This window comes from Corvus hawaiiensis, chromosome 2 (genome assembly GCF_020740725.1).
Source record: "Corvus hawaiiensis isolate bCorHaw1 chromosome 2, bCorHaw1.pri.cur, whole genome shotgun sequence".
In the NCBI taxonomy this organism is placed as follows: domain Eukaryota; kingdom Metazoa; phylum Chordata; class Aves; order Passeriformes; family Corvidae; genus Corvus; species Corvus hawaiiensis.
Genome location: NC_063214.1, coordinates 99,684,454 through 99,712,113, shown reverse-complemented (window position 1 = coordinate 99,712,113; position 27,660 = coordinate 99,684,454). Strand labels below are relative to the sequence as shown.

Genomic DNA, 27,660 nt, shown 5'->3' with positions numbered 1-27,660 from the left:
CAGGGTGGGAAAGGACGAGCAGAGAGCACCGGGGCTGTCACAAGGTCCCGGGCCGTGCCCGCGGCGGGGTGCGAGGGCTACGCTCCCGCTGTGTGGCGGGCCCGCGCTTCCTCCGGCCCCTCCCCGCCCCGCCAGCCCTCAGCGGGACGGTGCCGCAGCGGCAGCGGCAAACCCCGCCCTCCGCCCCGCGTGTGGCGCGGCTGGGCGCACCCTCGCCATTGTCTGCGCGGCGGTCCTTGCCTGCTGCGGGCACCGGCGGGCGGCGCGGCGGCTGCGGCCGCGATGCTGAAGGGCTGCGCGCCCCCTCAGAGGCGGCAGCGGGCTCCAACCCTGGGGAGCAGCCACCCCGCCTGCTGAAGACTGAAACTTTGCGTCCCCGCCGCTCTCTCTCCTCCCCCTTCCTCTCGCCCTTCTCCATGCGCTGAGCGGCCGCGGGGCGCCTGCTCGGCCCCATGGACGCCTTCAGCGCTGCCAAGGCCAAAATGGGGGCGAAGAGCGGCGGCGAGGCGGCGGCGGCGGGAGTGGCCGCGCCTCAGCCCGCCGTGCCGGCCCCCAGCCCCGCCGGTCCCGGCTCGCCCGCCGCACTGGAGCCCGTTTCCTACAAGCTGGAGGACCTGGAGACCCTGGCCACCGTGGGTGAGTGCGGGAAGGAGGGGAACAAAGGAGCTGCCGAGGTGCCTATGACCGTGCCCGGCGGGAGGTGGTGCCCCAATAGCCAGCGGCCCCCTTCCCCAGCGCCCTCTTTTTTTGTGTTTTTTTTCTCTCCGCCTCCCCGCTCCGCTCCCCCGTCCCCGCTCCCTTTTCTCCCGCCGCGCCACCGCTGGCCGGTGTGAGGGCAGCTGGGGGTGGCTGTAGGTGGCTGTGGGAGGCGGAGGAGGACGCGCCGCAGCCTCGGCGCGGTTCGGGAGCCGCGCTGCGGGGCTATGGGCATTGTATGGCCCCGGTGCTGCCATGTCGTTGGCTCTGGCTGCGGGATCTGCGGTAGAGCAAGCCTGTACCCGGACCTGGGCTTAGCTTGTCTGTGAGATGAGTACTGCCACTGCTGAAGCTAAAAGACCTTTTGGTATAAAACCTCGTTTATCTGGTTTAACTTCATTTACCTGCATCATGATTAAAAATTCATCATATAAATTAGTTGCCGGGCCAGGAAGAGGTCAGACAGGTTAGCCGAATGCAGCTGAGCGTATGTCAAACCCGCGTCATGCTGTTGCCCTGAATATTGATACAAAGATGCTTTGCGTGTGTAGAATTTTGGTAGAAGGTTTTCGCACCTGGTTTAAAAGCTTTTATGTTCAACTACATGGAAGTTTTATTCACTTCTTCATTATAGGACTGTGAAATCATTATGGATAGATTTACTCCAGTAAATAATGTGATGCAAATCTTAATTTCCCGTAAGCTCTCTTCAGCCAAAAAGGTATGATAGAAACCCTTTATTAGTGAAGTTGATGGCTTTAAAAATTGAATTGGAAAGGCCCAAGAGTGTTGTGATCAGTGAATAACACATTATCTTCTCTTGAAGTGCGTTGTGTTTTGAGATAATATTCCAGTTTGAAACGTGGGCAGACATTTTACTGATAAATTATTTGAGATTATTAAGAGACTTCTTGAAAGGGTTGTGATGGTTTTTTTCTTCCAGAAGTGGTTGATTTTCTTCATTACATCATGACCATGTGGATACAGTAGTCATCACTTAAGGATGAAATTACAGATTAAGACTTCAAATGAAATACAGATTGCAGAAAAAACAGTAATTTTGAAAGAAGACATAGTACTCATGAAAATATTCCTGAGGCCAGTGAAGAAATGTGGAAATAATCCTGGTGTCAACTTTATACTGTATACCTTTTTTAGAGTGTTCTTTAAGATGCTCTTTAGAGGCTATGGAAAGGGAAAATTGTGATTCCACAGGATTTAAAGAGAGGCTTAAAGTGAGACTGCCTGTTAGGAAGTTACAAAGAAGGAAATAAAAGGTAAAAGGAGGAGATAGCTGCCTGTCAAGGCACTGACAGAATACATAGTCTCCCTTCATTCTCTGACTTCCCCAGCTTGATTTTTTTCTTTTCTTTTTTCTGTAATAGCTTTGTCTGAAAAGATGACCATTCTTTGCATCTCTTTTGAACTGTGTCATTAGTCGTTTTATAGAGAGAATAAAGACAAAATGCAAAACTGGAAAGGAATGAAACTGCACAAGGCCTTACCTTGTCAAAGAAACTGAGCTGGCTTGTTGTAAGTTGATTGAAAAATGAATTTAAGATATACCTTTGTGCTTCAGTAGAAGTCTGTGAGAGGGTCTTGCTCCTGAGCAGGAAGCAATATAGCAGCCTCAAAGCGATATTGAAACTGAGCACGTGAATACCTGCTCTGAGTGGCCGAGTTTATAAACGATGCAGTGCCGTGCTAATGCTTCTGTGGTGCATCTGGGATCTGAGTCAGTAAGTCTGTGTGAGGTTGCGCTGCTCTGTGTGCACCTACTAACATGCTGCATTGGAGTCCTGATTTAAATGGGCTGCAGGTTAAATCAAATAAAGCAAAATACTGCAGGGTAGTAGAGTAGATGTGTAGTTTAGCCTGAGAAACTTTTTTGCTTGGCTTAAGTTTTTAAATTCAGTTAGTTAAGTAAACTGTCGATTTATATCACATGTACTGAAAGAGTATATCTAGAGTTGTTTTTAGCAGTGGTTTAAGTCTGTATTACCTTATCCACCATTTTGATCTCCCTGCACAAATAGATGGGATTAATGTCATCAGTTTCACTACAGCAATTTAGAGTTGTCCGCAGTTTGACTGCTCTGGTAAGGATAACCGTTTTCTTTGTGCTGATGTTCTTGAAGGCTGTGTGCTCTGAGATAATTGGAGATGGGAGGGGAAATACCCAAAAATTACATAACAGGAAGTTCTGGTATCTCATATATTAGAATCATTGCTTGTAGGTATACCCAGGCTTAGAAATAGTTATGGCTGTGGAAGCTATCAACTTGAGAAAGTGTCAGAATAGGGAGGTGAGTTCCATGTTCTTGCAGCTATTTATGAGTAATATTTAAGGTAACAGAGTATGTTGGTGTCTGTGAGATTGTAGTCATCCATGACTTTATCCAGCTTCTCTCTGAGGATGCAATAAAATCCATGTAAAAAAACCCAACAGTTGAATACCTGCTTTGAATATAGCAACTACTGTTTTAAGTATCCTTCATAGTCTCAGAGAATCAAAATCTCTCTGTTAACCTGGCTGCCATAATGCAGGCTGGATTGCATGGGTTTTCTGTGATTTCTGCTGTGCCTGGTTTAGCAAAGAACTTATTGTGAAGGTGGGAAGGGCAAAAGGGAATTACAGTTTAGCATAACGATTCAGGGGACATTTGTCTCCCTCAAACATCTCAGGACTCAACTTTTGTTGGTTGTTTGTGGGCCCTTTGTTAAAAGGCAATTGGAGCAGAGTCTGGATTTGCTTTGAAATGGACTTCCTTAATGCTTAGTTGATAAAGTGGAGTCACGGCTTTGGGGAGGGCACAAGACTGGGGCACATACTGATTTCTGGCACTAAGAGAAGTTAAACAGGAAAAATATTTCTTTAAGGGTACTTCCTGAGGGGTTGAAAATGTGTCTTTGAACCTTTGAAGTGTATGGGTTTTTTAACTAGTCTTTTTATATGAAAGTTGAACACTCTTGCTCTGGAGCTGTTGAAGGTGCCTGGTTGTCCTCCTGGTTGTTTTGAATTAATTTTCCTTTCAAAAGAGGTCGAAATACTAATGTTTGCTCAGCACACTCAGAAACTGCTGTTCAGGCCAGGCTGAAATACTCTGTGAATCTCAGTGAATTTACATGCTCAACTGTGCCAAGATTGAGTTAGTTCTGTGCTGTACAGAAGCAAAAATTTATATGCCGTGACCACCATGTTCATTGAAAGTTCATGGGCCATGCTTATCTGAACTCATTTCAAACTTTATGTTGGTCTGGTCAGTGAAAGAGGGAGACTCTGAACACTAGTGGCATAGTTTGTGAATCATCCTTGGTTTTGTTGAGCATTTAGTATGGGCAACCTTCCTGCTCCAGAAGCCAGAGTGCCTGCAGTTGGACACCTGACACGTATCGTGAAATGGAGATGCTAAATTTTTAATTATGCCATAATGAAAAAGTAATTCAGGTAAGCTAGAATAAGTAATACAGGAAAACCAGAAGGTACTTCTTCACTTTTGAGTAGGTGAAGGTGGGAGAAGTGTTACATTCCCAATTGAAATGCATGGTAATAGGAAAGGTAGAAGGAAGAGAACCAGGAGGAGAAAGATGACAAATTTTTTCTTGCCCTCTCTCCTCTGAGATCTGTTTCTTGCCTGCTTTTCAAAGTGCAATGAATTCCATAGCAGGCTTTGTAAGTATAAATTTGGGTTTGTGAATCTGTTCAATTGATTGAAATGTTTTAATAAGAGCATTTTTATGCAAAAAGATTCTTTTAAACTACTGTTCCCATGAAGTTCTTTACACTAAACAAATGCAGAATAAAAAATTGGGCATACCAGTGTTTTCATTTTTATGCGCATGGGAAAATTTTAAAAAGTTCATGGGAAAAATGAGGTGCTATATATTTTAAAATACTTAATTTCTCTATGTTCACACACATAATATGCTAGCCAAATACATTTCAAGTGGCATTGTATCAGCAGGACAGTAGGTGCACAGCTGTAGTCTGATGTCAGAGTATTGTCTAAGTAAGAAATTGTGCCCCAGAGTAGCCAAGTCCTTTACAAGAAAAGAACACTTGTGTCTTTTTTCCTTTTCCTGGAGGCTTAAATTAGTTCAGTTTCTTACCACGTGTTATTTTTGGTTTCACTACCAAAGTTGTCACCTATTTTAAATTTTCTAAGGGATACATTAGCATTTTTTCCCTGTTTGGTCACCTTTTCTTGATACTGAGATGATAAATAATAATCCATGATTTTACTTGGCAATGTTCTTAAATACCACAAGTTTTGAAAGAAAACATGGTCTGAATGTTGTGACTGTAGTGGTGACCTGAATTCACCATTACGTTTGAATGTCTTTGAGACTTCAGTCATAAGGCTAAATGACTTGGATTTTGGTTTCACTCTCTGTATTTCTTACTTCATTTTTCCCTCCCACAAAATGACACTTGTCCCAAAATAAATCATTATTGTTATAGCTGGTGTTGTAGAGAGAAATGACCAGGTGTGACTCAGCTTTCTTCTCTTGCTTTTTCTGTCATCCACTGCTGAGGTGAATTTCAATACCATAGTGTTTATTGTGGATTAGGCAGCAACAGGTCCCTTCCCATAAGTTTCTTGTTCTCTTTAGGCTGGAAGAAAATGGATTGAAACAAGTATTCTCTTTTATCTTTCAGAGAGGTCAGAAAAGTGAGAGTGTATGGAAGAAGTCTGAACATGTGAAAATTGAAAGTTCATATTTCTGCTTTTCTATCTTCAGTGTTTAAAATCAGTCTTGAGGTAAATGGTTAGTGTTTGCCTGTCACCTGTTTCTTCTATCTGAATCTAGTTTAGATATTTAATTGATTGCAGAAAGAAATTCAGCATTCTTTTTCTGATGTTGTGAATTTGACTGTGTGTTATAGAACAGGCTTCGACATTCGAATACACTTCTTGAAGATAAGTAATTTGTTAAGTCCTATAAATAGCACAGAGATGCCCAGAAGTGCCTTTTGCAATGCAAATAATCAAATAATCTGGAACCCAGCTACTACTAATATTTCAGAAGTAAGAAGCATGCAAAACTCAGCCACAAAACTAAAAGCACCTAACACTGTACCTTTCCCCTGCCAAGTTTGTGCTTAAATAAAACTAATGTACCAGGTGAAAATACTTCGGAAAAATTCCTCTGTTAAGTGTTGTGTCTCAGCCCAAACTGAAGAAGATAAGAAACCTGAAGAGATACATAGATTTTAACTATTTTTTTTTCTTTTTTCTTCTTCAGTGGGAAGAAACAGGAACTTTGAAGTACTAGGGGTTGAGAAAGCATGTAGGCTCGTAGGACTTGACTCAATTTTTTCTGTGTTTAGGTTCCTGACTTTGTACGTCTTTGTACGTCTGGACAGGGAGAGCAGCCTTTTGGAATGAATGCCTTTATATTTGGGCTTTCATATAATGAAAACTTAGTGAAACAAATCCCTTCCTAAAGTGTGTTTAATCGTGGTTTGGTCCACTTTTAAGGGTGATAGGCAGTATAACTGAAGAAAAAAAAAACCAAGTGTGGTGGAATTTATATACCACTTTTGTTTATTATGAGAGACATAGATGTGTATACAGCAATGAAGAGTGAATTTTTGTAAAGTAACAGATGGGAACTTGTGTTTACCTTCCAAGGTTTTGTCTGGGCATAAGCTCTTTTTAACCAAATTATTTAGCTTAGTATAGTTCCCTTACTGTTGACACTTACCAGTGTAAAACATTTTCAGTATTAGCTTTTACTACTGAGGAGTAATTTAACATGTTATCTTTTCTTGGGAAAGCATCCTTTTATCTCTGCAACGTTTTAGAGTGTTTTTTAGTAGCTTGAAATTGGTACAGTAAAATTTTGCTGGGTACTGTGTGGTAGTGTGCACCTGGGATATTTAGGTGTTAGAGTAGAGCAATTTTCAAAATAAGACTGTTTCTACTTTCCCATAGGAAGACTTGTCTTTCAAATGACTGAACAAGTGTTGGTTTCGTTCTTTAAAAAATAAAGAAGGGAGAGGTATATGATACAACATTCTTTGCTAAGAATGTTCACTTTGTGAACCGGACTGCTTGTACTTCATATTAGAGCACTGGTTCAGTTTTTTGTATAAAATACAGGGATTTTTTATCCTTATTTTTAATACTGGAGTGGATCAAAGATGGCAATCTGTAGGATTTGGTCATGAAAACTTTTCATTTGTCTATCCTTTTTCTTCTGGCCAGTTTCTTCACTCACATCCAAGCTTGAAGCAGTTGCTAGCTGGTCCGTTAATTGATTGACAGTAACTTTTGTGTAAATGTGTTGTTGTTTTTCTCCAGGGAATCAGTTGGTCTGCTTTATGTTTCAAATCAGACTAATTGTGTATGTGTGTGTGTTATTTATTTATTGATAACTGAAGCACATTAAGTTCAATGAAGGAAGCATCCTTTTCATGTCACTGAACTGTGTGGTATAACCTATTTCTGTATGCTGCTGATGGTGATGGAATGTTAGACTTTTCTGCTGGGTTGATCTGGTCAGTGGAACTGCTCCCGAAGTATCTGATTTTCTAGTCTTGTGACTGTCTATTTGGTGAGGAGAGTATTTCATAGCCCTTATGCCAACAAGCTATCATGTCTATATATCAAGAGATTAATTTTTATGTGAAATCTTTGTTCTTGTTTCTTTACCGGATATTTGGTTTGAATGTTACCTACAGCTTTCTCAATTGGATTATACATTATATACATAAATACACATATATATTTAAGTTTATACAAACTCATAAACTGTAAGTTTTACCATTCTGCAGCTTGATAGAGGAAGAGTGAGAATATGTAAGTCTTCTGCTCATTTTCTGTCAGCGTATTTGGACTTCTTAATGGCTATCACACTTACCAGATCTTTTTTCTACAAACGGTTCATACAGTACCTATAGTATGCAGGAGTGTTTTTAAATTTAATTTTTAAGCTAGGATTTTATTTTACTTCCTTAAAGGATTGGTTCTGAACTAATTTTTCATGGAAGATCATGTACCTGTTGCTAATTTGATTCTAATATGCAATTTGTATATTCTGGTGTAATTATTTATATTTTGTACTTATTGAAGTACTGGAGAAAGGGAACTCAAAACAGAAGAGCTATGTAGTATAAACAATTACTAGTAGTTGTAACCTGTAACTTAGGCATGTGTCGTTTTTTGTATGTAGTCTTGGTATTGTCTAAGGCATATTTTTAAAAGCACTAAAGCTAACAATGCAGTAAATTATTTTGCCTGGAAGATGCGATTATAGACCCTCTGACATTGTCTAATACAAGAGGAAATCAGGTGAAGGTGCCAAGGTGTGGGATTTTTTTTTTTTTTTTTTTTTTTGTTGGTTTTCTTGTTTGTTTGCTTCTTCTTTATGTGATTCTTACCAAGGAGGTAATGGCTGATTACCAAAATCCTATAAAGTGACAGTTTAAGGTGTCCACTATGCTGTGTTTTTTATGAGTTTTGGAATGGTTCTTTGCTAAAATGTAGCTTCATACAGAGTGTTCTTGGTATTTGTTAAAGTGTTGTTTTGTTTGTGTTGGTGAATATGATGACTTAGAGCAATTTGAAATATTAATAGTGATGACTCTGCCATTATTGTTGAAGGTGCAGGGTACTCTCTGGATGGAAACAAAATATCTAGTTAGTACTGCTTTTTATGCCTCTCAGGTATTGCTCCAGTCAGTAAATTAAATGCTCTGAAATGATTTAGGTAGTTGTTAAGAGAGCTATCCCTCTACAGACTCTTCCAAAAACAGGCTAAACTGGGTATAAGATTTTTACCTTGGCTGGTCTGCTAATGAGGATGCACTGTAATAGCTGTATGGATGGCGAATGTAAAAATGAAGAGGCTGCTGGCTGACTGTGTTCATATTGAACTTCTGGGTGCTATAATAGCAGACTCCTCATGCCACCTGCCCCTAAACTGATCACAGACTTCTAGCCTCAGACCTCTTCCCTCCCAGCTTGGAGTGGCTTCCTACAGCTCATGGGTGCAGGAGATGATAGCCTGTAAAGTTTTAATTTGCATGGCTTGCCAAAAATAACTTCAGAGTATGCATTGTAAAATTTTAGTTTGTTGTCAGGAAGATTAGTGGGTAATTTGTTGTCTGTCACTGGAGAACAAACAATGAGGACAATGCTGGTCAGTCTGTTTCTAAACTGGGATTTTTGTCCCCTCTTTATGAAAAATTTTTGGGTTGCATGTCAGTATGTTGAGTTCGTGTTCTGAGGCCATTAAATGCTCCCTGACTTTTGTGACTTTCAAAGGCCTATAAAAACTTTGGCACTATGTCTTTATTTAGGCCAGCCAGTTGTCACACTCAGAGATGGTGAATTTAGAATTTATGGTGAAGTAGCAACATTTTTCTTCCTCCTTGTATAGTAATTGACACAGTTCAGTTCCCGTATTTGTAGAAATTGCTCATTCTTTTATGTATTTGGAAATAATGGAATTTGGCTTACAATAAATTTAAAAAACATTCCTAAAATTTTCCCAGTATTGCACCTTAATTCAAATTACTCTGTTTGAAAGCTTTTGTACATCTCTTCTAGAGTTTTTACAGTGAGTAGCAGTGGTTCCTTGGATCTGTTCATGGAAAATTTTTCTTGATTAAAGTTGGGTTTGTTTTGTTTTGTTTTTTTCTGCTACAAATGCCAGCTGGGAAGAAGCTGTGAGAAAGACAGTGTGTTCTACAAGACAGAGCCATTAGACGGAAAACAAAAGTAACTGAGAAGAATCTGAAAAAAAGAGTTAACAGTTAATGCAAAATGTTTTCAAAAACATGAAAATATATTTCTTCTGGGGGGGGAAAAAAGGATATTTTTTAAAATGTTTTTTTTTTTCATTTCAGTTTTACACATTCGTTCAGTTTTATACAATGATCACTTGAAAAGTATATACAAATTGGGGCACATCCAATCCTGATGCTGTAAAGCTTGTGACAGCTATCTATGTTAAGTATGTAATAAAATAAACTATATTCTTTGTTCTAATAAGTAAGGAGTTTCTAGGTTTATCTCAACTTTTTATCTGCAACACTTGACTTACTGTAAGCTAAAAGATTTATTTTGGTGGCAGTGGTGATAATTTTTTTCTGTCTTGGTTCTTAGGCAGGCCTAAATTTTTCGGTGCTCCTAGATTATTGTTGGTTGTGGATTAGACAGAGTACTGACTGGTTTGTTTGATGTGGGATAATTCTGTGAAAACAATTCTTTTAAAATTATTTTGAACATGAAATACGTATGTGTGCAAGTGATGTTTCTTATCGGTGAATTCTTGATCTGTTGAGAAGAGCTTAAAATACATGCTAATCGTAAGTAGAGAAGCAACACTGTGAAATGATAAATGAGGAAGACAACTGGTTTCGTGACTAATTAACTGGTGTCTCAGCAAGCAGTCTTTTTTTTTTTGTTAGTCCTGACAGGTTGGCAGGTAAACCCAGCTAACTTAAAGCTAAAGCAGGCGTTGGTTTCACAGTTATTTATTTCATAGTTTAGTGTATGCCTATTTCACATTGCTTTAAGAGTTTCCTGTGAGTGTACCAGGGTGATAAAAGCCTGCAGTATAGATAAGTTTGTCTTTGAATCCAGGTCTTGATTGCAAGTGAAATGCTTTGGCATAGTATTTGGAGACGAGGACGTACACCTCTGTGTCAAATATTCTTTTTGAATTTTGCTGACTTTGTGTGGTTGCTATTTGCATTTCAAAAAAGAGGGTTCCTGGTGAAATGAGGACATACTAAAGTAAATACATAGCAAGAGAAGGCTGGCAGGCAATGGAGATAAATGCATAGGTGAGGCTATGTCTTTGGTATGGAATGTTGGAGTTCCTACTAAAAGTGGTGTTGGAAAAAAAAGGTAGGATGAGGGGGCTTAATGCTGTTTTGAGACACTTCCATTTTGTTTAGGTGGGTTTGTATTTCTGGTGTAATTGTTTCTTTTCAGTGCAAAACTGGTAGAACTGAGTGAAAGTGTAACTAGGAGCACAGTTGGGTGTTCTATATGACTGTAAGTGAAGAAACTGATGTCATTAGTTCTTGATTTGGTAAGTGTAACTGAATTTGTAGTTTTTGCTTGGTAATACTGGGTGCGCAATGTCATCTATTCATGTGGAAATAAGTCAGCTATGGCGCTTTTTTAATGGGTTCTCTGATATGCTCAAGTTGGGCACTCCTGCATGAAATATGTCTGGTTTATGTCGTGTAATAAAATATATTAATAAACCTCTCTCTAATCTTTGTATGTTTTGGCATTTAAAATATTTGGGCAAGGGGGAAAAAATCTTCTATTAGCAGCTGGGTGTAATAGCTATGGAGAGATTCAGCACTCCAGATCCTCCCATGATAGTTGAGATTTCTAGTCCGATTGGCTTTCATTTTTGATAGAAATGTTAAGAGCTGCATTGTTTGAGAACAAACACAACTTTGTTGCTTGGCCTCCTTTGCTTCTCTGAAATATGATTCTTGATTGTAGTAATAGGACAGAAAAAAAAAAGTCATCTAGAAATGCAAGGCCACTTGGGGGAAGGGGGAGCAAAGAGAAGGAGAAAAGCCATACTGGGTTTGATCACTTTGCTCTGGAGAGCCTTCCACAGTATAGTTGTTAGGTTTTATAAGCAAGACAAATCCTTTTTTTTTTTTTTTTTTGGGGGGGAGGGTGGGGTGGAGACTATTGAATAATTTACCGTAAAGTACAGTCATCTCTAAGTAGTTTTGCATGTCATACACAGATCTCATTTTAAAGACTGAAAGTAAACTTGACTGAAAAGGCCACTATAGTGAAAACAGGTGCTTAGGGACTCTTTAAACATTGATTATATTTAGCTTGTCTACTGGCATGTCCCACAAAGGCTAACATCTAGTTTTTATGTCAAGAAGTATGAAATTTTATTAGTTGTTGGCACAGCTTTCTTCTGGTACCTTGTGAGGAGGTGTATTTTGTGTAGTGCAGTGCTGGTTTCTTCTTCCATCAGTGATGTAGGAGGACCTCATGTATATGAAACAATAATTTCATGAGTCTCTGTCCTGTCTTCTGAGACTGTTACTTGTTCCTAGGAAATCTGCAAGCATCTGAAACAAGCTTCAGTTGCAGTAAACACCTAATATGCCTGATAATTTTTCTTGTTTGGCTATTTCATCTGTCTTCAAGGAAGAAGTACACCTTTTGGCTTTTCTACTGAAAAGTTAACATGCTTCACCTTTTGTAAAAAGTGTTCATGGATAATAGTATAATAACAATCAGGTTACCCATAGCTTTCAGTTACAACTGATTTGAATTAAATACGAGCTGATGAGCAGGCCCAGATAGATTGGTTTTGTGTTTATTTCTGATCCTTAAATCTGTCCCTGCCTTCTAATTTTAGCAGCTTTGAGCTTGTGTACTATTCCTTTAAATGTAAATCCTGAATTATAAATGATATTGAACTGTTTTTTCTTTAAATTGAATATGAATTAAAATACATTTCTGTTGAGCTGTGTGCTGTGTCAGGTATAATATTGAGTGACAGCAATGATGTTTCAATTTTGGAGAAACAGTCTGCAAAGGGCAAATCAAGTACTCTTGGTGTGTGAACTATAGCTCATGAATTCAATTAGCTGTAATTTAATCTATCCTATCAAAGTGGTGTTGAATTTGCTCTTCATTACTTCCTTTAATTTAAGTATAAGGTATTTTTTAAGTATATCAGACTAGGTTCAGGTAATTCTGAGGTTGTATGTGGTGAGAGAATTGTAGAGTAGAAGTAAGAAGCAACTATGGCAGTAAACAACAAAATAAATTAAGCTGAGTTTGGATAAATGGATGCATGTGTATAGATGTGTTATATACTGATATCTCTACTTATGTAAGTATATGTTGCTAAGAAATTTGATGTATGATGAAGACATACATAGGATAGCAGAGTGAAATAACAGAAAATCTGAAAGAAAAAGTTGATTCTTACAAAAAAAAGTGAACTCGATTTTGTTTTCAAGATTTGAGTATTCATTAAATCAGAGGATGCTTTGAAATGGTTGAAAAGGACCTAAAAGATGATCTAGTTCCAACCTCTCTGCTGTGCACAGGGACACCTTCCGCTAGGTTGCTCAAAGCCCCATCCAACCTGGCCTTGAACACTTCCAAGGGATGAGGTGTCCAGAATTTCTCTAGGCAACCTGAGTAATCTAACCTAACATCTGGCTTAAACCTACCTTCTCTCAGTTCGAAGCCATTCTTCTTTGTCCTGTCACTATCTGCCCATGTGAAAAGTAGCTATTTTGTTTTGGTTTTGTTTTTTTTAGCCCTCATTAACTGCTGGAAAGCCTCAGTGAGGTCTCCCCTGAGCCTTTTCTCCAGGCTGAACAACCCAGCTTTCTCAGCCTTTTCTCAGCCTTTCTTCACAGGAGAGGTGCTCCAGCCTTCTCATGACCTTTGTGTTCCTCCTTTGGACCCGTTCTGACAGGGCTGTGTCTTTCTTGTGCTGAGAACTTGTACGCTGCTCAAGTGGGGTCTTACCAGAGTAGAGGAGCAGAATCCCCTCCCTTGACCTGCTCACCCACACTGGTTTTGATACAGCCCAGGATGTGGTTGACCTTCCAGGCGGCAAGTGTGTATTTCTTGTTAATAATTTCAAATCTGATAAATTCTTTATTATACATATATATTTACTCTTTAAATATACCTGTTCGGAGACAGCTAATAGTCATTGCAAATGAGATATATTCTATAACCTTGTACGTCAATCTTCCTTTTGCATGGGAAAAAATGTATTGTGTAGGGAGTTCACTTCTATCCTTGCTTGTTCATGACATATTGCATCTTTCCACCTGTCTTTTCAGATGTATGAAATTTGCAAACTGTGTTTAGTACAAACTTTTTAAAAATAAATATTGGACCTCAGATGATGTTATGCTTAAAGAAGAACAAAAGGAAAGATTGTACAGAAACAGTGTCCAATATAGAAATGCCATCAGGTATCAGCCAAAAAGTCTATCCTTACTGTTGCAGAATTAATGATATTGTTACGATATATGCCTTAGCCTCTGAAACATACTCTAGTATTGACTCTTTTTCTCTTTTCTTGCAGACTTAGTTTCTTATGAGTCATTTGGAAAATCAGGGTTGTTTAATGAAAGGAATTTACTTGTAGATTGTTTGGGTGTACTTTTTCATAAATTCTCAAATGTTCTCATCCTGGTCCATTTAAATAATGTCAATTATGTACAGTGTTCTATTTAAATTCTTATTTGTTGGCTTGGATGGGTTCCTTGGGCAAGATGTTAGAGGTATAATAATGGAGAGAGATTGGATCCCGGTTTTAATATGGGAAGGAAAGTGTGTGCATAAAACTCAGGGGAAGGTGAAACTATGGGAGATTGGTAGAGTGGCTTTTCTTTCCTGTTAGGGAACTGCATAGTAAAAACAGAAAAAACTAATATATCCATTCTGTGTTTCAGTCACATAGTGAAATGAAGTTAGAACAGAATTTAAGTTTAGACTTATTTTTCTGCATTGCAGAGAAAAAACAGTGACTGATCCATACAACCCTGAATATCATGACAAATTCAGACCATGGTCCTTTTCTGATAGAGTATTTAAATGTTAAATTACCATTGGCTTGTCTTCAGTAACGTTAGATATTAATGCAAGTGATATTTTCAGTCTTTAATTCTATTAGTAATGTAATTCTTGGGCACTATCAAGATTTTTTCTGAAATGTTTAATTGATATTTGAGAATGGAATTTGTAGACTGGGATTTTGAAACTTAATATTTGTGTTAGGGCTTTTGTTCCAGTTCCATATAAAATATAACTTTATTTGGATATTCTAGACTTACTTCCTCTTTCTTGCATAATAGCTCTTTATGTGGAGAATATTGTGATGTTCATTCTGGTGCCAAACAATGGTGATTTCATCACCTTATCTTGTACAGAGTGACACTAATTTTTGTAAGGTATACTATGTGAGAATTTTGAAGGGTAATGGAACACACGAAGTAAATTCTAGATACCTAAGGCATTGTTATTCTCTTAGGAATATCAGTTGATATTCCTTCTGAATATAAACGAAGCCTTCCCTTTGAGGAATATTTTTTTCCACTCTTGAATTCTCAGAGTATTAACCTTTAACCAAAAATAAATATATTTGCAGTGCTTGTTCCAGATTGAGGTAGTGTTTTAGGAGAAAATTCTTGTGGGCTTGTAGTTTGATTTTGTTTTGTAAAACTTCATTTACAGAAGCTAGAATGCAGGATAGTAGTGGCACAGCAACTGCTCATAACTTGTAGATGCAAAGGCATTGTTTCAGCCTTTTGGAAAGGCACTTCTTTTTGCTATGGTTACAATGCTGAGTCATTTGTGCATATTATAATAAAATCTCTAGTACTTCACTACAATCCATTCAAAACAAAGATCATACTAAACAGAATTTTTAGAAAAGGTCATAGTTACATCAGAAATATTTTTCTCTATCAGCATAATAGCTCAAGTGTGAGGAATATGTTTTGAATACCTTCTAAGACTATTGTGCTGTATAAACTTGAATAACATATGTAAGATTACAGAACATAGAGAGAAATTCAAGCTTGCAAATTGGATATGGTTTGAACTGTGATTATTTGTACAAACTGTATCTTTTCTTGTGTGCAGACTTAATCTATATCAGTATTTTGAAAAAGAGCTAGATGAGTGAACTGACATTTTTAATACCACATTTGTGACGCTGAGTCAGTAAGTTTTTCTTAGGTAACAGTGCTGAAGATTATAAAGCTGTATAGGTATCATTTGGCATAGGTTTCATGACATGGAGCATGAAGAATTTATTGAGTTGCCAACAATTCTTTTTTAAACCTCATAAATTTATATACTTCCTTATACAAATTAGCATATTCTGTTTCAGTCATTTCCATGTCATCCCACATGAAATCCCACATGCACTTATCAGACCATGTAACTTTCAGGTTAATCTCTTCTCTCTGAATGTAGACCTACGCACTGTAAACGGCTATCAAACCTACGTGTGTGTAGAGTCAACAGAGGGAAATAGGTACCTCTGTGTTCATAAATTGGATGTGTAAAACCACTCCATTGAATATAGAAGTACCTTTTTTCTCCTCTGTTGAATTGCAGGGGATTCCACATGGCTAGTCCAAAGCTAAGCTGTGCAGTAAGTGAAGATATTCCTGCTCATGGTGTCTGGGGAGGCTGTTGATTCTTTGCTTAAAAGATGGGAGAAATTCTGTCTCTCACCTTGTGTTTGGGGTACAATAACAGCTTGTATACTCTTAGCCTGCAACTTTGCTAGTTTCATTTTTTTTGTATTTTACAGAGAGTTTTTGTAAGTTTCCACCATACATTGGAACAGGCCGAGAATAATGGCATTCTTTCAAAGCATACGCTTACTGTGTCTTTTGATGTCCAGCCATGAGGAAGATGGTACGAAGTAAATGGTGCTTTGTGGTAATCTGTCTTTGAAAGTGGAAAGCACTCCAGTTTTCAAAAATACCAGTCCTAAGGTTTTAAGATATAATGTGAAAACTGAACTTTCTGATGTTTTGAGGTCCTTAACTGCCACTCAGTGGTTAGGCTTTGTCTTCAGTGGGAATGTCCAGAGGTTTTGTTTCTTTTGTTTTTCCATATCCTGAGTTAGCTCTAGGTCAGTTTAAAATTTAAAAATGAAGGTGAAAAGTTGGATTGGAAAAAAAATTGAAAAGTAGGTGTTGGCCACCACTGAACTTTGATTTCATTTTGCTTTCTGAATATTAGTGTATCAGGTTTTCAACCTGGCCTTTCCAGCTGACTCTCAATTGTGCTGGTATGTGTGTTCTCAAACATGAAAGTGTGTTTCTGGACTAGGACCTTCTGTGTTTAATTATGTGATAACACAGAAAATCACAGGGAATAGCTAATCCTGGAACACTATTCTATTAGTTGCCTATTTATCCATTTCCTGAAACACATGAGAGAACTAAAATGTCCTGAGTACATTTAAATTCTTAAGTGTAAGTCTTAGATCTGTCTTCAACAGAACCTCTTCAACATAATTTCAGTCTTATAGTTTACTATCACTGTAGTACATATTAAGTAATAAATAGACAATCTGTCAGAAAAGTATTTAAAAATACAGTTTTTGCACACTGTGTGGAATACATTCTCTTGATTTGTGTCTGATTTAGCACTGCTTTCAGGGAAGATGGAAGTGAAATGTAATTGAAAGGAATGTATTACAAGAGGTACCAGTCCCTCAAAGGCTTCTGTCCAGCACTGGAGAAGGAGGAAGTTGGTCAAGTACAAACAATGGGGCTTTTATTACATTGGGTCAGCAATAATAAACCTTTGTACTTCAACAAGATTTTTTTTGTTTGCTTTTTAAAAGGACACTATCAAGGATATTAAGCCTCCTGCTTTCTTTGCATTAACATGGGACTGACTTGCAGCAAGTAGCTGTTTCAGAAAAGCTGAGTTGCAGGACAGACCAAAAGATGATGATTGTGTAAAATCGTATACAAGTATGAAGAGACATATTTCTGGGTTGAAAAGAAAGGTGGCTAATCAGATACCTACTAAATGCCTCTATTTAGACTTACCTAATTCTGAGGGGGCTGCTGTTAAAGTTTTGATCTGTGCTGTTGCATGGATTTGGTTTTTATTAGATTCTGCGTAGCATTAACTTTTTTGGGACTAAGTGCCTCTAAGTCCTTTACGGATTATTGCATTAGGGTTTGATTCTTAGTCATCAAAATTTTATTTTTATTTATTTTTCTGAGATGAAAACATGAGTTTTGGGCACAGCCATGTTTTGTAGTTGTTTGGCTGGCCAGTTTTATTTTAAGGTTTTCTTTTTTCTTTGGGTGTAATTGTAAGCTTCGTGTGTATAATTGTTTCATGACAATATATGTGATCTCGTATGTTCAACTGTAGCAACTGACAGTTCAAAAGATGTTGGAACAATATTTCAAGTACCTGAAGAGTCGTGTAACTTTTACAGAGGTGCTTTTGAACTTTGAAGGCCTTAATGATGGTTTCTTTTAGTTGAAGTTACCTGAAAAGGGTTTCAGTCTGCTGAAACTTGTAATTGCTGTGACATGACAATTTGTTTAGCTTTGGTTGTTTTATTTTGTTTTGGTTTTTGTTTTTTTTTTCTTTTTTTTGGTGGAAAACCAACTAAATTTCTTCATGCTGAATTTGAGTAAAGCAACCAGCCAAAACACTTCTGTAAATACTTCCTGTCACCAGGGAAACTGAAGGTGAAGATAGAAGTGCTGATAAATGATGAGAGAGAGCTTTACTGTCCTCTTGGGTAAAAATTTGATTATGAGAATGACACTTAGAAACAGAGCTTTTTATTTTTCCAATATAAGATGTCCCTGCATAGGTTGTTGGTATTTTTTTTTTCCCCCTACTTACCTTTTTTGGAAGGGGGAAAAAAAATCACTGGGAAACACTTCTCATTAACTGAACAGAATAAATGGAAAATGGTGTGTTAATGATTTACTGGAAGTGATTCTTTATGTACTACCAGAGGTAAACTGCATGCTATTCATCCTTGTAGAAAATTAGAAGACAAACTGTTTTGGCTTAGACTGCTTCTGGGATATCCAATTCAAAATACTGAGTGTAGTACTGGTTCCAGCTCAAGAAGCAGGAGCTATATATTCACAACTCACACCTCTTCACAGACACAAAATCAAACAGTATCTGAAGAGAGATTCATCACTTTGGATTGTATTATAAAATGTTTCTGTCATAACATTTTTATTGGAATTTTTAAACACGACAAATCTTGTAGACTAAAATTTGGGATTTTATCGTACCTGGTATAGTACTTTACTCATCTTGTTGATTTTCCTTCTTTTTGCCTGAGTCTGGGTTATTTTGTGTCCCATTTTGTCCATGGTAAATGGAAGTGTAACACACTTGAATTAAATAGAAATATAGTAACTTTTAGCCTAAAGGTCCATTTGTGTTAGATTTCATTTTAAGGATGCTGTTTCATAGTGGTTTTAAATACTTAAAGCCATTAGAAAAGGTTAACTTTGAACATATATTTATTTAGAAAGAGTCCTGAATTACTCAAAACTTGATGGGAATTTTAAGCATCAGTTAATGTACAGAAGGCTGGGTGTGGGGTTTGCATGTCTGGCTTTTGTTGTTTGAGAAATTATTTGGAAGGAAACCATAGGTTAAAAATTCTTCCTTTTAATATTTACATTCTGAGAAGCTCTTAGTTCATGTGCTTATTTTAACCTCTCCCTACCTGAAAAAATCAGTTCTGTGAATAGGATTTGAATGACATAACCTTTTAAATTCCAAAAAAGGACTGTCTTCTAGTATAATTTCCAATTTACGGATTCTCTTCCTGCTATTAAAATGTGGCACTTTTTGTTAATGTTTTAATTACCTGAAATTCTCACCAGATGAAAGAGAAAATGTAATGCTTTCTAGTGTTTTAGTTTGGCATGTGTTACTAACCAGACAGGTACCTCATTCTTAGCTTAAATATACTTGTCTTTTAAAACATGATAGGCTGGTTTTTTTTAAATTCTATTAGTACAGACTGATAAGCTTCACTTTTAGCTGGTGTTTGGTATCATTTGAAATAAGCTGTTTCCACAGGCCTCCTTAATTTAGTTCAGCAAGTAGTATAAAACTTAGTTTCTAGATGAAAAAGAAGTTCAGCTTTCAAGGTTACTATTTGAGCTGTTTTTATAAAAAACTCCAGTTTTCAAGTTGTGACCTATCTATACTTCAAGTGTAATATTTAAATAGGTAAAAATAGGAGTAATAATGATTTTGCAATGTCCTAGTATCAATATGGAGTAAAAGTTTTATCATCCACTCATCTGGTCATCTCCTTTTTATCAACGTGTCACGAATTGCAGATCATGAAAGGCAAAGAAAGAGTTGCAAAAATACCATTGAAGAACCAAGTAGGGAAATACCAATTCTATGATAATTGTTCTGAAGGTTGTTGATGTTAAAAGTTTTGAGAAGGGAGATGCATTTAGAATCAGTGTTCTAAGAGTTGTTTAGAAATTGAGAGTAACCAGCAATCTGGATACTTTCTGGTTTCATGTATTTATTGGTCCCTAGTATTCCAAAAGAAAGATAGAATAAAGAGACAGAAGAAAGTTTCAAGAATTCTGCTTGTTTTGCTTAACGACGCCTTGATACTTACAATAGTTTTGTAGAGAGACAATAATTTGTGAGCAAAAAAAAAAAATCAAAAACCCAAAATTACAGAGGAACTTGCATCATTGGTGTTCAGTTGATTGGCACTTTCTGGAAATCAGAAACGTGTCTCCAAACTGTGTGAAAAACAGGAAACTCTGCTGATGGGTGTTAATTAGCCTGGTGATTCCCATGTCCTTTGTTCTTAAGGATTGTAGTTCAGAAAGATTTAAATGGGTGGGTTAACAACAAGAGTTGTTGACACAACTTTTTGGTATTCTCTGGCATATTAAATCTTGTGTGAAATTGAAAAGAGACTAAACCGAATTCCAGGTGGTGAAATGTAGTTTTAGTGGTGTGTTGTTGCAGGCTCCTTGTATGCCAAGTAAGAAGAAACCTAAAAATTGCCAGGTCTTTGGGATCTTTGGAAAGTTTTTACGGCATCCCCTTTGAGTCAAAAGCTAGGCTGTACTTGGAGCATGCACAGTTAATTTTTTTTTTTTTTTTTTGTTCTACTGAGCTGGGATAAAGAATTAATGATACTGAGCTTTCAGTTGGTTTGGCAAGGGGTGAAGCTATCATCCAGAACAGAAGAGAAAACCACTGGTTTGCCAGTGCCAGTAAAATTTTTGGAACAGGTAATCCAGTGATCTTGCCTGGAATGTGACGGGCATAGTTCTCGCTGTGTTCTTGCTCTCATTGTTGCTAAGCAGACAGACGTTTTCTTTATTCAGGGGGTTCTTGATGTAAATGGAAATGTAGTGTTCATAGCACAACGGATGAATAAGAAGAAGCATAGAAGCAAGCTCCTCTGGCAGGGCTGTCAGTGTGAACACTACACACACATCTCTGTTTTCTATGCTGTTAACATCTTAATCAGACTATGTCTGATTTCAGTCCGTATCACTGAAGGATATGAAAAAGCTTTGCAAAAATTGTGATCAGACATTTCTTTCATTTATTCAGCAGTGTGAGAAGCTCAGTTCTAGACAAAAAAAGGGCATCCTATAAAGCCTCCTCTGACTTTTGTTATTTCTCTGACATATTTTTCAGTGTTAGATCTGAACCCTCTAGAGTAATGCAGATCTATAAAAGCAATGGTCTAAGATTTACAGTGAGCAATCCACAGCTGGCTTGCAGATCAATGAAGACACTGAATTTGGCGTTTTCAGTGACATTGGTCTATGGGTTGAAACATTAGTAAAAATGTGGACTTGGCTACTGTGATGTCCAAAATCATCATCCTCATTTTGAATTGCCCTGTTCATGTGCCAACCACATCTTTTGTTGTAGAAGCCCGCAGTTGCTTGTGCCTTGTGGTTTCCCCAAATCTTTCTCCCAAGTGTTAATCTTCTGATTACCAGTCTGTTTGGGCAGGCTGTTTTTCCTTTGCTGTGCCACTTTTCCACTTCTTTGTCAAGAATTACTGACAACCCCCATTTCCTAGTCTAGCCTGTTCAAGTTCCATCCCAAAACAAGACAAAGATTAAATGGCAGACAAAATTTGACATTCAGTAGTGAGTTTGTAATCTGATACAATTCACTTAGTTCATCTCTGATATTTAACAGAATTAAGTGTATTGTGCTTGTGGCTATCAATAAAGACTAATACTCATCACAGTAGGAAATGTTTCTTCTAACTGTAAATAAAAGTGAATGCATCTGATGGTTTTTGTAGGCATCTGTTGAAGTCAGGGCCAACCCTTCTGGGGCTCAGAAAGCAGCCCTCAGGGTCGTAGAGCTCACATGACCTAGTTTATTCTTCATTAAAACAGATGGTAACTATCTGAGCAAGGCAAACTTGGTTTTAAGGAAGAGCTGGGGATTCAAAGGATGGGAAGCTGGAATAGCTGGGTCTAATTAATGGGAGCAAATAAAGAAGAGCATTGGATTAGCATTAAATTAGTCATTTACATCAATAGCAAAATAGTAGCTACATGAGTACTCACTCAATTGTTTTAGCTGATCAAAAGTTGCAGGATTGGTTTACCTAGCATCAAAAGTATCTGAAATTGCGTCAGAAATGTTCCCACGTTCTTTATTCTTTTCTGCTAGGCTTCAAAGAGAACAAAATCTTGGAAACTTGCTATGGTATTTTGCATGGTATTAGGGTATCCAGCTTGTTCTGTAAGACTGAAAATACCCTACTTGCGTTTGATACCTAGGCCAAGTTGGTCCTCTGCAGGTTTTGGCCTCCTCTCTTTAACATGAGAAGATTACCTAATGGAGAAGATTGCTGGCATTCCTTCAATCTCTGCAACCACATAAAATTTGCAGTGGGATCCAAGAATTTTATTGTTTCTGTTGTAAACAGATTTTACTGGATTAGTGGTTAGCATTTTGCATATTTTATTCTGTTTGCCCATTTAGTCCTGAAAATCCTGAATTGTGTTGAAAACAGCACAGGCGCTCTTCACTTGCTGTTGTTACTGGTGGCCAGAGATCTTCAATTGCCATGGGACTTAGCAGGGAGAAGGGGCCTGTGCAAATTACAAATCTGCCTTCAGACTTTGTAAGAACAGCTGTTCTCTTGAGGTGTGATTTCCTCATGTAGGTGCTTTATTTTTGCTCTGAAACTCTGGTAGTATGTACTATAATAAACAGAAAGGTAGGATTATGTATGTAGGGAGTGTATGAAGCCATTGCTCTTCCTTCAGCAGGATAGTACTTGGTAGATCCCAGGACTAATCTAGAATGGTGCAGGGTCCCTCAAGTTCTCTTGGTTTGAACCAAATATTAAATAAACGTCATTAGACTAATGTAAAAATCTGTAAGCAAGATTTCTCTTAATTCTTATGGACAAGAGAATATTTCCATTTTAAGGTAATCCTAAGGAATGTTTACTTATCTGTCACAAAAGGTCAAATTTAATCGGTTCACACAGCTGAACTCTGAGATGATGAGGGGAAAAAGTTGACGAGTTCTTTCATAGGGATTAACAGAAATTGTTCTGTGAATTTAGTGTCTCATTCCTGGAGGGTAGAACGCAGTGGTGCTTTGGTGGAAGACTAATAATAACGCTGCCTTTTTTTGCTTCCAGAAACCTTCCTGAAAATTTATGGAGCTGAGCCTTTACCTTGTATACTGACACTTGAATGCTTCAGGATTTGAGTTTTCTTTTTATGAATCTGAGGGGCATAATTTCCACCTAGTCACAATGCGACATGTTCTTAAAAACCAGATTTTCTTGACTATGCTAAACAACCAGAGTAACATCTTGTTGCAGCCTCCCACCTTGACTGTCATCCTGTTTCTCCCTCCTCCCTATGGAGGCAAGGCAAGGAAGAAAATCTTAAAAATGTTTGCAGAAATGGCTAAAAGTATGAGCAGGTTTGAAGTGAGATTTTGAATTTGTATTTTTTGTATGCAAACTTTATCTGGTTATTTGAAGACCGGCTAGGCATAAAACGAAACAAAAAGCGTAACAATTAGTCCCACAGAAGAGTGGTGGGTGTGTGTCTGGGTACTGCCAGCTAATGCAGGCCTAATGGATTTTCTGAGAACACTTGATGGGGAGAAAATGCCTATTATGAAAGGAGATGTCTGAAAACAAATGTTAGAGGGCTTCTTGGTCTGTATTGTCTTGATTTTCATAGTTGCTTGGAACTGTGCTAAAGATGTTTGAAAAAAGTCTGCCTAGGATCAGTTCAACAATAAAACTGGTTAGGGAGGTTCTCTGTTCTTGCCTGTGTGTGGTCTTCTGGTTTTCCCAGAGGCTTTCTAGATTAGGTCCTTGCCACTATTCTGGAACAGCCTGCCAGGCTTTGCTGTTCCTGGCAGAGACATTTTTAAGGAGGAAGTGTTTCCAAAGTTAGAACTATTGCTAAATAGGTCCCTGACATATAGATGGAACTTATGATTTCTATTATTACTGCTGGTACTTCTGAACAGTGGCTTGTAAAGTTAAACCAATATCATAGGGAAAAGTAAAGCGTTCTAAAATAAAAATTTCTAGAACAAGCAGAACAAGTCCTGAAACATGTAATCTCTAGAGACTTAGGAACAATTAGATACATGTTCACTTTTGACTTATCTGTTGAGTATGTCTGTGGAAGCAGTTTGTTCATAGAAGTATCAAAATGCATGTAAAACCACATTTGCTTATGGGGTTAGTATTGTTAATTTCCCTGAGTCCACATTTGGAAGTTTTAAAAATGAAAGATGGTGTTCATTTGCAGTATGATTATAGTTATTCTTCACAGTGTTTTTACTCAGAATTTAAATTTCAGCTCCTAATTCAGAAATAACCCAAGTTAATTTCCTTTGTCTGTGCATTCAGTGTACATGTCAATAATCAGTATTTCAAGGAGCTTGAACAGATGCCTCTGCTTGGAAGCTTTTGGGCCTTTTTTGTCTGTTTGTTTGGAGTTGGGGGTTTTTTTGTTGTTTTGTTTGGGGTTTTTTGTTTGTTTGATTGGGGTTTTTGTTGGTTTTTTTTTTGTTTTTTACTGCAGAAGACCATCTCTGAGCAAATGAAGTTTGCAGGTGTGGTCATGTAATGTGACTACATTGTTAAATGATTTAATTGCCTGATAAATTTTCCAGGGTAACCTGATGGTTTACTTTGCTGTAACAGCAGGCTTTTTCTGAGACCTGTATACAGTTTTCATGGTTAAAGAACTGTAACTCAGGACAGGTGGGAATGTAAAACTTCTTTGATAGAATCTTTTGTGCTTGTACAATGGTAATCCTTGATGTGTTTGTGTAGTGAGAAGTTTTAGCTTAAAAACTGGCTTTGAAAGCTGTATTGTTAGTGGAGCTGCACATTCTGTAAAACTGGATTGCTGGGGTTGGTAGTTTTTAGTTTGTAAGATGAGTATTTTGTTTTTAGTAAATGCTGTGTCTTAAACAATATTTTAAGTGACTGGAAAGGAAAACTGTTAAATAAAACAAAATGTTTTAGGTGAGAATACACCTACAGAAAACAAGTACTTCAAACATAAATTGAACCTACCAGATGCAAAAACTCCGTTGTTTTTTCTCATCTCCCCAGTAATGCAATTTTAGAAGTTCATTTGTTTGTTTTTTTCTCCTACCACTCAAAAATATATTTCCTTTCACATACATACTCCTTTCCCTATACTTGTTACACATCCTAGGAAATTGTTTTTACTATAAATTGATCATAACAGATCAACACGATCCAAAATCAAGTAACAAACCAGTGTATAATACTGTAACAGGTCTGTGTGCTGCCTTTCCTAGGGTATGGGCAAAGAAGAGGAGAATGATTGTCAACTTAAGTATAAGCCTTTGACTTTTCTGGGGAAAGTGACCTTTTACAAGTTAGGCACTTGGTTTGAATGCCAAGTGTCCTTTATAGTGGCACATATTTCTGTCTGAGAATGGGATTAAAAATATCTAGTGCACTGTGGTAATGGAACCTCCATGGCATTGTTTAATGAGCAGAAAAACAAGGAACCACCCAATGAGCTGAAATGTGTGTTCATCTTCAAATGTGTAACACTGTGCTGCACAACAAATACCAATGTGGCTAAATCTGATACTTTTAGCTTTCATTTCAAACTAAAAGAGATACTCAGTTCAGTTACATACAATTGTCTTGAGTTCAGTGTACTTTAAAGGAAATTTAATGACTGTTGAATAGAGAAATGCCTAATGCATTATTTTAAAGTCAGTATGTTTTGATTTTCCTTTTTTAATTTTTAGAGTGAACTGGAAAAGGAATACATTAACTACAAAAAAAAGGATGGCAGACAGCTACTGTTTCGAAGTGATATGACACTGAGCGCTATAAGCAGATTTTAAAAAAAATGTTTATATTTAGGAGGATCAACAAATTTTATGTATTATTTCCCATCACTTCCTTATCCTACTGAATCACTTCACCTCTCTGTGTGCATTTACGTTTATCATCTCCTCACCTGAATAATTGGAGTTCCTGTGTGTTTTCATTTAGCAAATTATCTTTGTTCTTTTTCCCTTTTTACAGTAAGTTGATGTTTCTACTTCAACTTTTCAGGCACAGGTACCTTTGGACGTGTTCATCTGGTGAGAGAAAAAATGGGCAAGCGTTACTTTGCACTGAAAGTTATGAGCATTCCTGATGTCATTCGACTGAAGCAAGAGCAACATGTGCACAATGAAAAGTCTGTCTTGAAAGAAGTCAACCACCCGTTTTTGATCAGATTGTAAGTTGTTGTATTTTTAAAATTCATTTCAGTCATACAGAAAGTGCATTTAAATTACTCCAGAGTCTCATTGCAAGTTCTTATGTACTTTACTGACATCAAGCATTTAATTTCTATTATGTAATCTAGATTAAAATAGATTTTGGAATAAAGTATGTATTTTAGAAGAATCAAGAATTTAAAATTGAGAGGCATAATTTAAACATTCAAACAATAATTTATTATAAGGTGTTTTCTCTCTCTTATTTTCCCACTGCAGAAGAGACATTTTCTCTTGAAGTGAGGGGAAAATGCTAATGAATTATTAGGACTGGCTCATCAAAATGACTTCTAGAACGATTCTTGATGTTAGAATGGTGATGAAAGTATTTCTACATGTATGTGCTGTAGATACTGGTAAATAGATGAAGATATTCCTAGATTTAAATATCTAGTTTTTTAAAACTTAAGTGAACTATACTTTTGTAAACTTTATTTTTAAAGAGTTTAAATAACTGCAGCACTTCTTTGACTTCGGTATTCCTGTATTTGAGATTGTAAGTGATGGAACCTATTGAGAAGCATGATTTAAACAGAGTTCATGAAGAATACTTTTTTTTTTTTGTGGAATTGAGGTAATTCTAATGATCCCAATGGTCCCATTGTTAAAGAGAGAAAGAACGTATCCTACTTTTCTGTTCACAGCACCACAGTGCTTCTTGTGTGTCTGAGTCCACATCTGTTAATGGGATAATGAAACGTCTGGTAATTGCAGAGTTAATTTCCATTTATATTTTCTCATGCATGGATACAGGGCTGGCTATTACCCAAGATATGTTTCCATTTATCTGCCTTAATCAGTTTTACATAAAATTAGACAAAATTAACCTTAGTTAATCTAGCTGCAGGGAGTGCAGCTTCCTCCCGGGGTTAAGAAAGTATCAGAGGGAAAAGAAGAAGGAACAGCATGGTAGTCATCCAGAAGATGGAATGAGCCCTGCAGGAGGAGGCTTTTTCCCTGGTGTGGTGTTGGCATTTTCCAGCATCATGATGCTGTTAGTTTCCAGCTAGTGTTCAGAAATCCTGTGTGTGGCGTAGTATCAGTAAGATAAGTTTTAGAGTGTGCAGAGATTGAGATTCATGGAAGAAAGCAAGATGGAGAGGCTGAGTACATCTGATTAGACGGGTTGAAATATGGATGGAACAGGGGGAACAGGATGTTTTATGTTTATCTATGTACATTTGTAAATTCTTTAAGAGAAAACCCTACCATAACCAACAAGGAAACTGCCAAATAAACCCCATGTCAGTAGGTCTGTGTGTCAGAACAGCAGGAATGGAGAAACTTGGGTGAGATGTCAGAGACAGGGATGGGAGGATTCATGTTCATACAGAAGTGATCAAAAATCCAAACAGGTGAGTTTTCCTGGATTTCATTCACACCTTATTTACAAAATAACGGATTTTTTGAGTTGCCAAGGGATGCAACTCAAATAGTTCAGTTTGTGTGCAAGGCAAATATTCTTCATGTCTTCTAGAGCTCTGCCTTTTCTGTTGAAATGTCCAATGATATGTTGCATCAGCTGTGCTCATGTAATTGTCCATGTGATGCCTTCTTTCCTTGGCAGAGGAGACTCCAAGCAATGCAGCTAAAGTGAGGTGGTTAAAATTTAGGTCACAAC

General features: G+C 37.6%; 1 protein-coding gene across 2 annotated transcripts in view; it reads left to right on the top strand.

The window, feature by feature from the left end:
* Positions 1-210: 210 nt before the first annotated feature.
* PRKX (protein kinase X-linked) overlaps positions 211-27,660 on the top strand; it is a 60,859-nt gene continuing 33,409 nt past the window's right edge. Inside the window, exons 1-2 of one of the 2 annotated variants that reach the window (XM_048328498.1) lie at positions 211-636; positions 25,831-25,999. In XM_048328498.1, the coding sequence (XP_048184455.1) occupies positions 453-636; positions 25,831-25,999 (353 nt within the window). In that variant the 5' untranslated portion in view covers positions 211-452. The remainder of the gene's footprint in view (positions 637-25,830; positions 26,000-27,660) is intronic. The other variant, XM_048328489.1, reaches the window with a different exon arrangement.